The sequence below is a fragment of the Thalassophryne amazonica genome, chromosome 20 (genome assembly GCF_902500255.1).
Source record: "Thalassophryne amazonica chromosome 20, fThaAma1.1, whole genome shotgun sequence".
Classification (NCBI taxonomy): domain Eukaryota; kingdom Metazoa; phylum Chordata; class Actinopteri; order Batrachoidiformes; family Batrachoididae; genus Thalassophryne; species Thalassophryne amazonica.
The window spans coordinates 52,440,264-52,457,276 of record NC_047122.1 but is presented as its reverse complement, the minus strand read 5'-3'; the positions used below and the strand labels follow the sequence as shown (position 1 = coordinate 52,457,276).

Here is a 17,013-nt window from a genome sequence, read left to right as displayed (position 1 = left end):
CGACCAGAGGACTAGTGCCGGCTAAACCAATCGGAGAGGGACGAGTGAGCCTCTGAACCAATCGGAGCTCTTTGTGCTGTAAGCCGAAGGATAAACCCCTGTTGACCTAGTGTGTGTGTGTGTGAGGCACAACAAGGGAAACAAGTGACATCACACTGACCTCACAGAGCTCCTGATTTTTGGCTGTGATTGTTTGTGCGATTATTGTGAAGATAATCTCAGGTTTGGCTCAAAGACGGTGCAGAAATACTGATCAGGCAACATGTTGATTAATTAAAATGTGTTTTAGATGCACATTTGTCATTTGTTTCCCATAAGACAGTTTGTTTTGAACATTTAACTTTGCGCCTGGTGCTTTAAACAAAGGTGCATTAAACAACGTGGTCAAATTGTTGTTAATTTATCATTTATTATTTTGAAAATTAAAAGAAGCATGAACACTTAAAGGGACAAGCTAATAGAGGATGATCATTTATACTTAAATTTTATTTATTATATTATTTTATGCTTATGCAAAGTTTATTTCTATATGATGCTCATAGGTTTCATAAAATAGTCAGTCATTGGGGTAAAAGGCCACCATTTAAGTTTTTCATCTCTTGATGCCCACCAAACGTGGCGCACACACATACAGTTCATCTAGAAAGACATTCGTTCACACTCTCCGCAAGAAGAGTAAAGGCACTTTTACACTTGGACTGCCACGCAATTCGTCTTGCCAATGTGTCCTGCTTTCTCCCGCTGGACACTGTGCTATATAAAATAATAATTTGATAGCTGATGACGCATTTGCTCTCAGAACTTGGCCAATGAAACCATTCTCGCTCCCAGAACTACAGAGAAATTATCTACAGCTGCAGGTTGTCTTGTGCGCATCATGCGGCGGAGAACGCATTTGGAATCTTGTCTCAAAGGTAATTATTTATAATATATGTATAGTAATAGATTGGTAAAACAGTTACATTTTCATTCCTTCTTATAAGTTAGATAATGTATCTGTAAAGTTATGTTTATTTTATATGTAACATCTCTCAGCAGCACGCAGTGACATGCAGTGTTTTAGAATATGTTGCGCAATGTTCACGATGAGTTTTCACCAGAAATTTTGAGCATTTCAAAAAAAATCGCACATTGGCATGCAGTCTTGCACAGTTTCCTGTTATGTGGGCTGCTGAAGAGGAGGTACTGCTGGCCCACCACCACCAGAGGGCGCCCTGCTTGGAGTGCGGGCTCCAAGCACGAGAGGGCGCCAGACCCAGAAGAAGTGACAGCTGTCACTCATCGCACCAGCTGTCACTCATCGCACCAGCTGTCACTCATCTACACCACTTTATAAGCCGGACTGCAACTCCACCTCCTCGCCGAGAAATCAACTACTATTGAAGAGGTAATTTCTCTGCTGACTGACACTTTGTGTGTAATAACCTGAACTTCTGTTGCAGCCGTTTTCCTGGAGTGTTGCCTTGTCTGGGGGATTGGCGTTTGGTGTGACAGCGACGGCTTCGCCTCACACCCCAACCCAGATAAGTGGTTAACCAGGAGCTGCACGAGTGTGTGATTGGAGGTGGAGGAGCTCCCTCCTAACTGTGTATGGACTGTGGATTACTGAGTGTGCGGACTCACACTCATTCATCTTATCTCTGCTTTCTGCCAGCAGTACCAGGGTCGACAGCCGAAGACAGAGGCCACCTGGGGATTCGGGACTTGGCGGCTCCGGTGTTCTTCAGACCGTTGGTGGTGGAAGCCATGTGGGACGCGGCTTCTCTCTCGTTGGGGGTCTTCTATCTTCGAGCCTGCCCACACGTCACCTGGTGTTAATTGACTGTGCAAATTTCTGTAAATTTAGTTGTGTATTATCACAACATTAAATTGTTACTTTTTGGCTTACTCATTGTCCGTTCATTTGCGCCCCCTGTTGTGGGTCCGTGCTACGACACCTTCCCAACAGTTTCCAACAGTTTATAACGAGTTTACTCATTGGCATCCCAGAATGCATGCCAATGGGCTTATCAAATTTATGCAAGTGTCAAGGCACCTTAAGCCTCAGAAGGTCATTGGTGGAAAAGCTGTTCACAGAGGTGGCTTCTTTAAATGTCCAGGGGAGCTTAAATTTACCAGAAGCTCTCACTCTGTCTGTCTTCATGCCTACGGGTACTATCATTTAAATAATTTAGTCATGCACCCGGATGGCAGAAAATGAATTATCATGAATTATTTATCACTTATTAATTAAACTATTTCCAGCTTTGGAAATGTGAGGTTTTGTCTCTTTGATCTATTTTGTCTCTGTGCATATTGAATGTGTTTGGCTTAATGCAGCTGATGACTAAATACGACATTTGGAGAGGTCACCTCTGGCTCCTGGACATGAAGAAAATCACTGTTTATTTTATTCATTACTGAATAATGGAGGCGATCATTACCGCTGTAATTTCCCTCCAGCTCTCATTTTTCTTTGACACATCAAGTTGCCGCTGCATCTTTTGTGCGCCGCTGCATCCTCACACTGCCCTCCTCCAGTCTCTTTTAGAAGCACACGACATGGTGGCCTCAAAATGCTATGAAGTCCCGCCCCCTGCTGAGACGGCCAACGATGCGGCGGTGAACAACGCCCTGATGCAGGCCGACGCCGTGCGCATGATCGGCATCCGAAAGAAGGCCGGAGAGCCGCTGGTGAGCAGCCCGTCTGCGCGTGTGAATAATAGAGGAGCGCTGTGTGAGTGAACGTGAAGAAACACTCAGGAGTCCCTCACGCCTCCTTCTGCTCTCCCCGTCAGGGCGTGACCTTTCGAGTGGAGAAGGATGACCTGGTCATCGCTCGAATCCTGCACGGCGGTATGATTGACAGGCAGGGCCTCCTCCACGTGGGCGACATCATCAAGGAGGTGAATGGGAAGGACGTCGGCAACAACCCCATCGAGCTGCAGGAGATGCTGAAGGACTGCAGCGGGGGCATCACGCTGAAAATTCTCCCTAGCTACCGAGACGCCCCCACCCCGCCACAGGTACACCCAAGTGCACGGGCGGCAATATAAACGCAAGCAGGCGCATGGCAGCACTTACATAATGAGTGGCAGCTGCTGGGCTGCAGTACGGGGCTGGTGATCTCTCCCACAATCCTCTGTGCAGCAAAGCGAACCCTGGCGGCCCTATTAATAACACGCCACACGCCATCTAGGTCACGGCCGCTCTTTCTTTAAACACGCATGCATATTTTCTGACATCTCGTGCTTTTTCACAACAGTCATGACTGATATTTTATTTATCGTTGTTGATTATTTTAAGTTTGTAGATCTGACATTCAAATCGACGCATAGAGACTCCGGAACACTTCTCAGGCTTAATCATCTTAAAACTGAATGAGAAATGATGCAAAGTCCCATCATGCATTCTGACTCAGGGTATGTTACACAACAGATTGAGTTCAGTCAAAGAAGTTGTGTTTTTATGTTTTTTTAGACAGTAGCCTTTAAATATGAAACTTATAATTTGATATAGATGCACATTCTGGAATGTCCAGCAGGTGGCAGATGGGTCTAAACCAGTTGATGATGTAACAAGGCCCCGTTTAGCACAGCACGTCTTTGTCCTGAAACGTTAGTGTTGCAAAGTGGTGGGCACAGCTAACTGAAAAGTTAGCTTTGATATCTGCTAACTGAAAAGTTAACTTTTATAACGCTAAACCAGTAAACCCCTAAAAAAAATAAATTAGAAGTTATAGCTAACCGCGAACTTTTAGTATTGACTTGGCACACTGTCTGTGACTGATAAACCAGTTTCAAGCACCACAGAGGTTCCTGAGTACTTTTAAAGTAATGCACTAATTTTTAAGGTTTGAGCATTAAACCAACACAAGCACCAAAAGGCATTAAGGCATTCCTCTCATCACCCCCCCCCCCCCTCTCGTCCAAATGCATAGTGCACTGCCATCTACTGGATAGGAGAGTGAAGTGCGTCCAACGTGTGATCAGTGATCAACATGCCGATTCACACTTCACAAACAGAATTTCCAGTTTTGCAAATGCTTTTTTTTTTTTTTTGCAAATGGAAAAAATGACATATTTACAAATGCACATTTATTTGTAAAAACACACACCAGTTACAAATTGGAAATTTGTGTTTGTGGATCACAAAACGTGTGCAAATCAAGGACTATCACTCTCTGTGCATTTGCAGGTATTAATGAGATAAATTTAACTGCATAAATAAGTGTCTTTTCACTTAAAACTAAAGGTTTGCATGTACATGCCATCTTTAAAGCAGACACACTATTGATCATAATGCATTGCAGCAATGCATTATGGGAGTTTGGGGTTTGTTTTTATTATTATAGTAGATATTAGTTTAGCAGTGTTGTTAATGTTATAGATTTGTTGTTTATAGTTCAAGGAATGTAGTTTGGTGAAGAGTTATGTTGTGATCATGAGTGAAAAGAATTTTGTCATTTGTCATTGTCTTATGCCACTGTCTGGGCTGCTGTACGTTGAAAGTAAATGACGCGCTGGCCCGCCCCCTTCTGCTGGGGAGGGCTGAGTTCCTTCTGGCGGCCTGGCTGTTGCATGTTTTGCAACAGCCAGGAATTAATGTTTGCCTTTAGGGTTTATTAATGTTTTTGACTGTTTGGCCTTAACTATGCCAGCAAAGAAATGTTGGCGGGATGAAATTTATTTGAACTAAAGTTAGCAGAAGCTAATTAATCCGCTGATGGTTTGCAAAGTTAGCTGAAAAGCTAATTCGCTAACAAAAAAGTTAGCTTTGCTAATTAGCAGTTAGTGGATTAGCGGAACTGTGCCCACCACTGGTGTTGCAAAGGTTTTGAAGCATTCCGGAATAGTGTTTTGAGTTGCCGTCACCAGGCTGTGTGAAAACTTTGAATATCGTCCACAGCCAAATGTTCTACGTTACAATTCCAGTTTTGTGTTCACATTCTGGTTTATATTTTGTCCAGTATTTTTCAAGCCCCAGCTTGTGAAAATGGTGAAAATTGAAGTTTTGAGGCACATAGCTCTGCTCATTGCTCTGGCAAAAACACAGCGAACGTATAGGCAGAATGGAGTATGTGTTGCGTACCTGTAACAGGCCGCACATTTATCATTTATTTTATTTGTACAGGTGGGGTTGTTATTATTTCGTCAGCATTTCTTGAAATAATGTCCACTCGAATATGGATTGGGCAGCTTGATTATGTTTATCATACCCGGCCGCAATGTAAATTAAAATACAATGCAAATTGTGTTATTTGTGAAGTGAGTGCAGCGATCGGTGTGTGTGTGTGTGTGTGTGCTGTTCAGTGACTCGCTGTTCAGTGACTCACTGTTCATCGACCTCTTTAAATGTCCTCTGGAAACATAATATACCTGTGTATCCCATGAAAGGCATGCTGCACTCTTCAGAGGAACACAGTTTTTCAGATGTTAACAGATACATTTTAGCTTTGTTGCTATAACCACAGACATTAGTGTGTATGCACACTGTGAGCACATGGTGCTACATTCAGTGCCACAACTTCAAACTGCTGTTGTAGACAGTTGGACCTGATTACCTCATATTTGTAATCAGGACGTCAGTCGGTGCTGAAAATCGCAATGGGAGACCAGCCTTTGATTATTGTGTCTGAAATACAGAATACAAGGACTCGTTCTGCCTTGGTCGAGGTTTTACTCTGGCTGCTTGTTTAATATGTCTTCTAGAGTGCCCGCACTTCCTAACAGAAGTCTCTTCTGTTGTCCTGGTGTGAACATCCACACACTGTGGGACATCCGCTGTAATGGCAGCACGTTGAACTCGAGGTTGATTTTGTAGTTTGCTCATTCATTCATTTTCTGTCCCTGCTTTCTCCAGTTTTTGTAGTTGTGTGTACACGCAAAGGTGCAGTGTATACAACTTGATCTCTGCACAGTTTAAAAGTGTCCATGTTTGAAAACAGAGTGCATGCTTTAATCATCGCTGCTTCACCCGCCAAATTTGTTCATCACAGGTGCACGTGCGACCGTACTTTGATTACGATCCAGCCAGCGACAGCCTGATCCCGTGTCGAGAGGCAGGGATGGCCTTCAAGAGAGGCGACATCCTTCAGATTGTCAACAGGGAGGATCCCAACTGGTGGCAGGTGAGCTTTTTTTTTTTTTCCCCCATGTACACTCACCGGCCACTTTATTAGGTACACCTGTTCAATTGCTTAACACAAATGGCTAATCAGCCAATCACATGGCAGCAACTCAATGCATTTGGACATCTAGATGTGGTGAAGCTGACTTGTTAAAGTTCAAACTGAAGATCAGAATGGGGAAGAAAGGGGATTTAAGTGACTTTGAACGTGACATGGTTACTGGTGCCAGACGGGCAGGTCTGAGTATTTCAGGAACTGCTGAGCTACTGGGATTTTCAAACACAATCATCTCTAGGGTTTACAGAGAATGGTCAGTGAGCAACAGCTGTGTGGATGAAAATGCCTTGTTGATGTTAGAGGTCGGAGGACAGAATGGGCAGACTGGTTGAATGGGCAGCTGCGTGATGCCATCATGTCAATGTGGACCAACTTCTGAGAAATGTTTCCACCACTTTCTTGAATCTGTGCCATGAAGAATTAAGACAGTTCTGAAGGCAAAAGCGGGTCCATCCTGGTACTAGCAAAGTGTACCTAATAAATTGGCCAGTGAGTGTATTTCAGCAGTCTTTTATCTAAAAGGGGACATATTTCTCCCCACTTCCCAAAGTTGACTTGGAGCAATCAATTTGATTTAACACTGTTTGGAATGGGACCATATCTATTTACTGCAAGTCAATTTAAAGCCTCCAAATTTAATGTGTAGCCCCTCTGTATTATAGCACAAATAAATCATGACTTTTATACTTTTCTTTAGACAAATCAGCAGCAGGATTCCAGAATATTCTCAGTTCGCACAACTGTAAAAGTGATTATTTATTTGGTTTACAGTAAAAAAAAAAAAAAAAAAGTGCATTTAATTTGTTGTGTTGCACAGGTTTCATATAATTTGTTGTGACAAAAATAAAATAAAGGATGCTTCAGACTTGGCTGACAGATGATGTGTGTTCTGTGCAAGGCCTGCCATGTGGTGGGCGGAGCCACTGGACTGATACCCAGTCAGTTCTTGGAAGAGAAGAGGAAAGCTTTTGTCCCTCGAGACTTTGATGGATCAGGTATGTCTGGGCATGTGTTTTTTGTTTTTCTCCAAACAGTGGAAGATGTGTTCAAACTAAGTATTTCATATGTGTGACGTTTTCTCATTAGCGAATGATGTCGGAAATACTGATTAGCCTTCTGTCCGGGTGCCTTTGTCGTATCACCATGAAGTAATTTAAGCAAGAAAGCAAAAGTGGAAAATGGTTGATTGCTGCCCCCGTGTGGTCAGCCCTTGTAATTGCAGTAGTGTATAAATGTCTTTTTGTTGCAGGGATCCTTTGTGGAACCATAGCTGGAAAAAAGAAGAAGAAGATGATGTACCTCACAGCCAAGAATGCAGGTGAGGAGATTATCCACAAACGCACCTCTCTGGGATCTGATTGTTTTTTGCGGGCTCAAATTGTCCCTGTGTTTGGACAGAGTTTGACAGGCATGAGCTGCAGATCTATGAGGAGGTAGCAAAGGTGCCCCCGTTCCAGAGGAAGACACTGGTTCTGATTGGTGCTCAGGGAGTGGGCCGGCGCAGCCTGAAGAACCGACTGATGGTCCTCTATCCAACGCGCTTCGGCACCACTATACCATGTGAGTGACTGTGTTCCTATCAGTCTTTCCAAATTCTCAGACAGGCGATACAAATGGTTGAGCAATCAAACAATGTTTGTTTGTTTGTCCCCGCCAAGTCACCTCTCGGCGGCCGAGAGATGAAGAGCTCACTGGCAATTCCTACCACTTTACGTCGAGGACGGAAATGGAGGCGGACGTCAAGGCCGGACAGTTCCTGGAACATGGCGAGTACGACGGCAACCTGTACGGCACCAAGATAGAGTCCATCCATGAGGTGGTGGCCGCAGGACGCACCTGCATCCTGGACATCAACCCGCAGGTGCCAGAAACTTTAAGTGGATTAAAGATTAGAACACGGCCAATATTTTGGTTTACCGAGAATATCGGTTGATATGGCCCTTCAGCTATGATAACTTTTATTTACCAAATTACTAATGTAGAAAAACAGTTTGGCTGTTGGAAATGATGTCCTGACATAGTTTGTCCAGCAGAGGGCATTTTGACTGTCGATGCTATCAAGCATGGCTGGGACCCCATCACCCTTTGGTCAAATTAGCTACAAGCGACCGAGGCAAAGCAGCCAGCTGCTGTTAACTTTCAGTCATTGTGGGTGTTGTGCAGCCACAAGAGACAAGTGGTCACCACGCTGCCAGCTCGGCAGAGGCAAAACAGACGAGTATTATGCAAATGTTGAGTGACGTGATAGAGCAACTGCCAATACAAGTGAAGGCAGTATGTTCTGCGTTGTTATATTTATAATAAAGTTTATGTTTAAACTGTAAACCATCAAGTGTCAGTTACATTTCTTTGCCATAAGGGGTTGATAACAAAATGTTTGGAATCATTACCTCTTTTTTTTATGTCTATATCCAGGGATGCACATAAATGGTACTCATCATGCTCTTGTGTGATTAAAAATTATTGATGCACAGCAGAATCTGTCATTGCTTTCCTCCTATGAAGTGCTTCGCTTATGTTTTCTGCTGTGCATCATTTATTTTTAGCACGCACAAGCACATGAGCACCAGTTATGTGCATGCCTGTCTGTATCAGCAGATGCAGAAGATTTTGCTTCTGCCTACATACACCCTTTCGGCCCCACAAAACTGTTAAATTGTTGTTTTACGAGTTAGTTTGTTAAGTTTGTGTGTGCTGAATAAATTCATTAATTCATATATTTATTGTAATTTTTGTTTTTACGACTCCAGAATATTGGCCTCAGTCCCCCAAGAAAATCCACATTGGTCGGGCTTTATTAAAAATCTGTTTGAGATGGAGTTGAATGAACCATGTGAGATTGTTTTGGGAATGAGAAAAACTGACTGAGAAGGGATGTTGAGAGCAAACCATGTTTTTGCAGAGGTTCTTCTTCTGGTCCGTTAACACCGCCACGTGTTTCCGCAGGCTCTGAAGGTGCTGAAAACGGTGGAGTTCATGCCTTATGTGGTGTTCATCGCAGCGCCTGAGTTCGACACGCTCAAGGCCATGCACAAAGCTGTGGTGGATGCCGGACTCACCACAAAGCAGCTCACGGTAAGTCGGCGCCTTGCACATCTTCACCTTTCACACGTGCATGTAGCGCCACCGAAAATCTGACCCGCTGCAGGGTCTGTAATCAATGTAGAGAAATTATCATTTTCCTGACAAACACCCCCCAAAAACAATGGCCACTCTAAAGGACTGATAACCGGTTCTCGATACCCATCCCTAGTCGTGACTAACAGCAAAATGCAATCTGAAACCTCTCCACTAGATGGCACAAAATCTGACACACTGCAGTTTTATTATTGCAGCCAGTTACTGTTTTCAATGTAAAGGTGTAGCACCATAGTGTCACGCTGCACAGAGAATTAAGCAACACTCTCTCTGAGGGCTGTAGTCTAAGTTTTCTGTTCTGTGTTTTCATAGACAGACTGGCCACACATGCACGTTTAGTGCATGCGTGTCATGCGCTGTGAAAGACAGATATATGACTGCATTGCTGTCAAACACGTCTCTTGTGACTTTATCAACACCTCGCTGAAGACAGATAATGGAAAAGGGGTGAGATTGGGGGGGTGGATGAAGGAAAGCTGGTGTTTTGGTCTAAGTCTCTAGTGCGACATCTAGTGGTACTAAACGTGTTAGTAAGACAGGTCACCAAATGAAGCCAAGAATATTTCAGATTTACTGAATGATGTTTGGGATTAAATGAACTCAGTCATTAATGAACAGAGAGACTGTGAGGCATTTTAGAAATGGAAAGATTTATTTACATATTTAAATTAAAAACTACTCATTTTAAAATTTATATATAAAGGATTTTTTTCTGGGGGGGGGGGACGCACATATCTCTGACTGTTTGTGTATCATTTATTTAATTTATTTCTTCCATCTCTCCCCGTGAACTCTTTAGAAATAGGCACCTGTTTAAGGCAGAGTGACTCATCTTTGTTGACCATCTTTGTCAAAGCTGGCACGTGAGAATGTTCCGCGGTGTGCTACTAATGAGGATTTTAAAATAAACATTTTGAAATTTAATCCCCAAAATTTTCATAACACACACACGTATCTTGCTTTATAGATAGTTATGTACCAATTTGCCCCAAAATACCCAAAATTTTGCCTGTAATTTCCTAATTGTAATTATGATTTTGAGAAAGCTTTCAAGGTTAACACTTTTAAATTGCTGTACACAACTATTTTGCATCAATGACACTTTAAAGCTACAGTGTGTAGGATCTATTGTTATGAACCGGTAGACAGTATATAGTATATTCATCAACTTTTTTTCTTGTTTTCTGGCCACAATGTAAAAGACAGCGTAAGTATGTCTCTTTTGGCGGACCTCCACGAGGGGGCCCACTCCCATGTAGATCTGAAGGACTCATTCCAAGTTTATGAACTCTTACTGAGTGTTGAAGGAAATTATGCAGTAATGACCAGATGGTTCTGAGTGATATGTTACATTTCTGTTAATAAATGCCAAAAAAAAATAAAAAATCTCACACAATGTAGCTTTAAAGTTTAGTAGCGCCGCTGTTTTTATTTTATTATTGTTCTTTGCATCCATTTTAATATTTGTCCTGTGGTTGGAGCAGCAGTAACCTGTGGGCACAGGCAGTGAAGGGAATGCAGGAGAAAAAGTTGGATATGGCCGAGGCAAATGTGCACAGTACAAAGTTGGATAGAATACGAAATGAAAGAATGAGCTGAACAACAAAATTGAGCAATTTCTGAGGACGTGCAAGAAACATTTGAATGCAGTCAGAATAATCATGCAAACAGCATCAAAGTTATGGAGGAAAATGGGATTTTCTGTACGTTCGGGGAGCTCGCATTTTTTCACTTCCACATTATGTGTTTACAGGATGTGGACTTGAAGAAGACTGTGGATGAGAGCGCCCGGATCCAGCGGGCTTACAACCACTACTTTGACCTGACCATAGTCAACAACAACCTGGACAAGGCGTTTGAGACGTTACAGGCCGCTGTTGAAAAACTGTGTAACGAGCCCCAGTGGGTCCCTGTGAACTGGGTGTACTGAGGAGGAGCACGGATCTGCGCCCCCATCACACCGACTCGCCAGCGAGTGTATGGATCTGACCGCAACGTCCAAAGAAGGGCAGCAGTCAGCTATTTTAAATAATATACTTGAGCTTGGTTTCATATAGCGGTCTCATCTTGTTTAGTCAAATAATCTCACTTAGGAGGGTAATCTTTTGATGTTAATCATTGCGCAAAGTGCTTAGTCGCCTAAAGTTTTTAGCCTAGTACAGAGGAAACTAACTTTATTTTAGTTGACAAAACATCAGTGTCTTACCTCAAAAGTGGTGGCTATTATGTACCACCATTTGATGGAGGAGGAAGGAAGGAGAGCCTTGCGGCGGGAGCGGGTGTTCCGGGACTGGAATAATCCATTGGCGATGTTTACGGACGCCGAAACCGGGAGCGCGTTCCTTCTGGTGCGGCAGACTCTGCCAGGTATTTCACAGACGACCACCCCGGAAGTAAACAAATCTCTCGCGCATCAGAGGTGTTTCTTGGCAACGCCACTGGCAAGGCCACTTATGCCCGTGAAAATCGACGACTAACGTTAGACGGCTAATCTACAAGTTTAGCAGTCAATGTGAAATGGAGATTAGATGGCTAATGTTGGGTGGCTAACCTTAGTCAATTAAGTAAGTTTAGTAGACTATTAGATTAGACCACTTTATGAAACCGGGCCCCAGTAATTTACAAAACGACGAAAAACTTGCTGCACTCTCTTCTTGGGCCTGCACATCATGCAACTTTTTCTACACAAACTCAAAAGACAAAGAGTGTGCTTATTTATTTAACTGTTTATAACTTTTTATGAAAGATCTTTCTATTCATACCGATGTGAAATTCCAGTGAGAATTATACTGAAGGTCTAGTGAAATACTCGGGCCATATTTTTTCATTAATCTATTACATTAGGCATAGTTTTTAGTCGCATCCCCTTGAGATCAAGTGTTGTCGTCACTTTCCTTTTGTGAAAATGTTGATCGATTGTTGCCATCCCAAGTTCCAACATTGATGCGCCAATCAAGAGCTGTGGATGCCATAGAGGACAGTCATCAACTTTCCACATATTTGGAACACTCTCGTCCAGTGTAGAAAACATTCCGTTTAAGTTTATCCAAAGGAAACAATGTCACGTCTTTGTTTAGCTTTAATAATTTTTTTCCTCGAGTGTAGGGTTTTTTCCCCTCCTCCAAATGATCATTATTCTAATGTAATGAGCCTGTCGTGTCATTTTACGTGTGAGAATGTGGCGTTTATGCTCTCGCTCATTGATGTGACCCTCAGTGTTGCAGTAACCAAAGCAAATCAAATAAAGTTGGAAATTCACTCTGTTTCAGTATTGGCTATAAGATGACTTTAATAAAACTTAAAAAAAAAAAAATTTTTTTAAATTAAATCATAACTAAAAGGGTACTAACATTTTCTTGTAGATCTGCCCCAAAATAAATTATCTGTATTTCAGGTCAGCCTCAAGAATTTAGCAGTTTTGTTGAGATTATATATATATATATATATATATATATATATATATATATATATATATATATATATATATATATATATATATATAATGATTTGCGTTGCATTGTTGCAACATTATTGTAAAATGTCGATTCCAGGCTTCATGGAACGTTAAAATTTACACACTGCCTTATGCAGGAGGTGTACGCCAAAAATTCAGTTATTTAATCCTAATCTTTTCCAGTGCAAGACAAATCTTTATATCTACTTTAACAAAATGTCTGTTGTCTTAAAAAAAGGTAAAAATCCTGCTTTCGTCCTTTTTTATTTATTTATTGTAAATATCAAATGTCAGTGAGATCAAGTAATCTGATCAACAGATTTTTCTGAAGTCTTAAGATAAAATAAAAATGTTAGCTTCAAGCCTTGACCAAAATGATCATGCTGCTCAAGATCACATTAACAATTCCCCCCCCCCGGTCTCATTTTAGAAAACTGCATTACTACTTGCTGAAATGTTTTTTCACATTGTTTGTCCACAGCAATTTTTATATTTCCATCAACAACTCTGCAATGAATAAAGTTTAACAAATTATTTAAGCCGGGTTTTTTGTTTTGTGCCCATGATCTGTACCACTTAAGGTGCCCTAACAATTATAATCTAGCCTCAGTGTACCAGGGCCTATAGTGTAGAACGTATTCAGTGCTTCACTTTTTCTACATTTTATGGTACAGCCTTACTCCAAAATGGATGAAATTCTTTTCCCCCTCAACACACAATACCCCATAATGACCATGTGGAGAAAAAAAAGTTGATATTTTTGCAAATGTATTAAAAACAAACTAAGAAATCACATGTACTTAAGTATTCACAGCCTTTGACATGAAGCTCAAAATTGAGCTCAGGTGCATCCTGTTTCCACTAATGATCCTTGAGATGTTTCTCCAGCTTAATTGGAGTCCACCTGGGGTAAATTCAGTTGATTGAACTTAATTTGGAAAGGCACAGACCTGTCTACATAACTCCCACAGTTGACAGTCATGTCAGAGCACAAACCAAGCATGAAGTCAAAGGAACTGTCTGTAAACCTGAGACAGGATTGTTTGGATCCACCAGGACTCTTCCTAGAGCTGAACACCCATTTAAATTGACAGATCTGGGAAAAGGGCCTTAGTCAGGTAGGTGACCAAGCACCCCATGCTGTCAGAGCTCCAGCGTTCCTGTAGAAAGAGAACCTTCCAGAAGGACAACCATCTTTGCTGCAATGCACCATTACGGACTGTATGGTTGAGTGGTCAGACGGAAGCCACTCTTTCGTAAAAGGCACATGGCAGCCCACCTGGAGTTTGGAAAAAGGCACCTGAAGGACTCAGACCAACCGTGAGAAACAAAAATCTGGTCTGATGAGCAGTGGTGGTCCTTGAGTGATTTACTCCCCGAGCAAAACCCCCTGCATGCGCGCCCCCCCCCCCCCCCCCCCCGGCACACACTAACATGGCCACCACCTCCGCCCCACCACCCATGAAAACACTAAGTTCGTCCAGAACACCCACAGTCCCACAAATTAACTCACAACAGCTATTTTCAAGAACAAATTTCTGGTTTTAATGACTACTGCAATAACAAACACAAAGACACTGGCACAGTCTAATGTGTCATCATCCATGGACTTATCTGCAATGATCATCTCAAAAGTTTGCAGGAGGGCATCATAACTGTATGCCCCAGTGCTCACTATCCGTGATGTGAAATTCCATCGAGTAGGAGCATTTCTGGGCAACCTTGAGCAGCCTGCAGACTCAAGAAAAGACATCCTCTGTGGATTTTGAGAAAAAATGTGGCAAACCCAGAGAGTGATGCAAAAAATATTCTGCACTCAGATAAGCAGACAGAACCAGATTCAGTCTGTGTGCATAGCAATGCACAAACATTGCACTGGGGGCTGTTGCTTTAACTTTGGCCTGCAAACCTTTGAGAGCTGAAGCCATGACAGCAGCCATGGCTTCTTCGTAAGGAAGACTATCAAATGGCTTCGCCAAAATCCGGTCCACAACATTCAAATTGTCTGCCATTATGTGCAGCTCGCTAGCTGGGACTGGCGCAAGGCTAGAGTGAAGTTTGTCCGCCTGTGAGTGCTTTGTGACGGTGGAGGAGCTCAGCAGCACCCGCTGCTCGGTAGGGACAGAAACTGCGATAGAATTCAAAAAGAGTGATAGAAGTCAATCTCCAAACACAAACAGCTACAAAAAAAAAAAAAAAAAAAAAAAAACAGAAATAGAAGCTCGATTTGTCGCTAGTCATTTTTAACAAAGAAAATGCCGCTAAGAGGATTAGGAAAGTCTCCGGTTCAACTCAACAGAATGAAAATTAAAAAATGCTCCTACGGATGTTTACACCAAAAGATCGCTGATTCGCTCATTTCGCTGTCAATTAAAAAGGGATTCAGCCTCAGATCATCCAATCATCATGCAGAAGCTGAGCGTCCGGGTCAGCCCACTGCCCCATAGACGCTGAGCGTCCGATGGGCGGGACAAAGCCCAGCATTTATCCAATGACTCGTCTCGTTTCGCTCCATGCTTTGTGTCGCTATTGAACTCTGTTAAAGTACTGTGAAGCTGCGGGAATGAGTGAGAGGAAAGCCGCGTCGTTACCAGTGATAAGAAGCTGATTCTGAACAAAAGTTGAGCGCGTTGTAACCACGAACCCCCCCTCCCCGTTTTTTTTTTTTTCCAGCACGGTCGTGCCGCTCCCCACCCCCGCGATGCTGCCCGGTCGGCCCGCCTTCAGGACCGCCCCTGCTGATGAGACAAAGATTGTGAATGTCAGGCATCATGTTTGGAGGAAACCAGGCACCATCCCTGCAGTGAAGCATGGTGGCAGCATCATGCTGTGAGGATGTTTTTCAGCAGCAGGAACTGGGAGACTAGTCAGGATTGAGAGAAAGATGAATGCAGCAATGTAGAGACATCCTGGATGAAAACCTGCTCCAGAGTGCTCTTGACCTCAGACTTCAACAGGAAAATGACCCTAAGCACACAGCCAAGATATTAAAGGAGTGACTTCAGGACAACTCGAGGAACGGACAAAACTGCCCAAAGATAGGTGCACCAAGCTTGGTGTCATATTCAAGAAGACTTGAGGCTGTAATTGCTGCCAAAGGTACATCAACAAAGTACTGAGCAATAAGGTGGTCTTTATTTTGCAAAGTTTTGAAATGTAATAGTCTGACCACCCTGAACAGGTTCCAATTGATGAAAAAAACATGCTGTGTAAAATTTTGTTTGTAGAAATAAATTTTTAGAGGTACCTCAAAAGCATTGAAATTTTGCCATTTTCTCCTACATAATGCTACACAAACTAAAGCACAATGGTGCCCCAAGTGTTCATAAACATCAAAAGTCCTGATGAATCCTCCTTGCGCTCACTTAGAAATTCAAGACAGTGAAGGTGATTTTCAAGCTTTAGTGAGTGTAGCATGAAAATAACATTTCAATGAGTTAGCTCAAAGAAAAGTTTACACAGGATGTTTTCTCATCAATTGGAACCTATTCAGAGTATTGCATTACAAAAATTCACAAAATAAGAACTACCTTATTGAATACGTGTTATTTCTTGTTATATAAACAAGTCTGCAAAAATTTCAAAAAAAACCTTTTCATGGGGTGTTGAGTAGAATTTTAAGCAGAAAAACTTGAATTTACTCCATTTTGGAATAAGGCTGTGTAACAAAATGTGGAAAAAAAAGTGAAGTGATGTGAATACTTTCCAGATGCACTGTATGTAACAGCCATCCCTCGGGGGAGCAGCTACAGTCACATAGGAGGGGTCAGTGATTAAATATGAGTGAAGACTTTAAAAAATAAAAATGCTCCAATTTTACTGAAACTTATACTAAATTATTTGTCTGATAAGAGATTCCAGAATGGTATAGGCTGGAGTATCTATGACTGAATATTGTGCCATTATGAGGGAAAAACAGTAAAAATGGTCATTCAGTCTACTGTTTGTACAAGTGTGAAAAGTTAAAGTTGGTCCAGTTTTGGTTAAAAAATAAAATGGTGCAAGCGATTGGTTGAGCTAATAGGACTAATAAATGGAATAGTTTTGACGGTGCTGAATATCTGATCTCCAAAGTAAAGGTCAAACAAGGTCAACGTTCATTGGATTCTTCTATGATGTGTTTCCCCACAACGTGATAACTGACAGACGGTGCAACATGAACCCTATTAGTTAACATGAAAACAAATTCTGAAATAATTAAAACAAAATACACCACAGCAAACACTTAAACTTTTTCTTTTTTTTTTATTAACGC

General features: G+C 42.1%; 1 protein-coding gene across 1 annotated transcript in view; it reads left to right on the top strand.

Annotated features, from left to right (window-relative positions):
- The window catches only part of mpp6b (membrane protein, palmitoylated 6b (MAGUK p55 subfamily member 6)), a 44,927-nt gene extending 32,196 nt beyond the window's left edge, over positions 1-12,731 (top strand). The window contains exons 5-13 of the mRNA XM_034160971.1: positions 2,521-2,673; positions 2,778-3,005; positions 5,978-6,109; positions 7,065-7,161; positions 7,416-7,484; positions 7,565-7,726; positions 7,825-8,027; positions 9,113-9,241; positions 11,058-12,731. Of these exons, the coding sequence (XP_034016862.1) occupies positions 2,521-2,673; positions 2,778-3,005; positions 5,978-6,109; positions 7,065-7,161; positions 7,416-7,484; positions 7,565-7,726; positions 7,825-8,027; positions 9,113-9,241; positions 11,058-11,234 (1,350 nt within the window). The 3' untranslated portion in view covers positions 11,235-12,731. The remainder of the gene's footprint in view (positions 1-2,520; positions 2,674-2,777; positions 3,006-5,977; positions 6,110-7,064; positions 7,162-7,415; positions 7,485-7,564; positions 7,727-7,824; positions 8,028-9,112; positions 9,242-11,057) is intronic.
- The last annotated feature ends 4,282 nt before the right edge of the window (positions 12,732-17,013 follow it).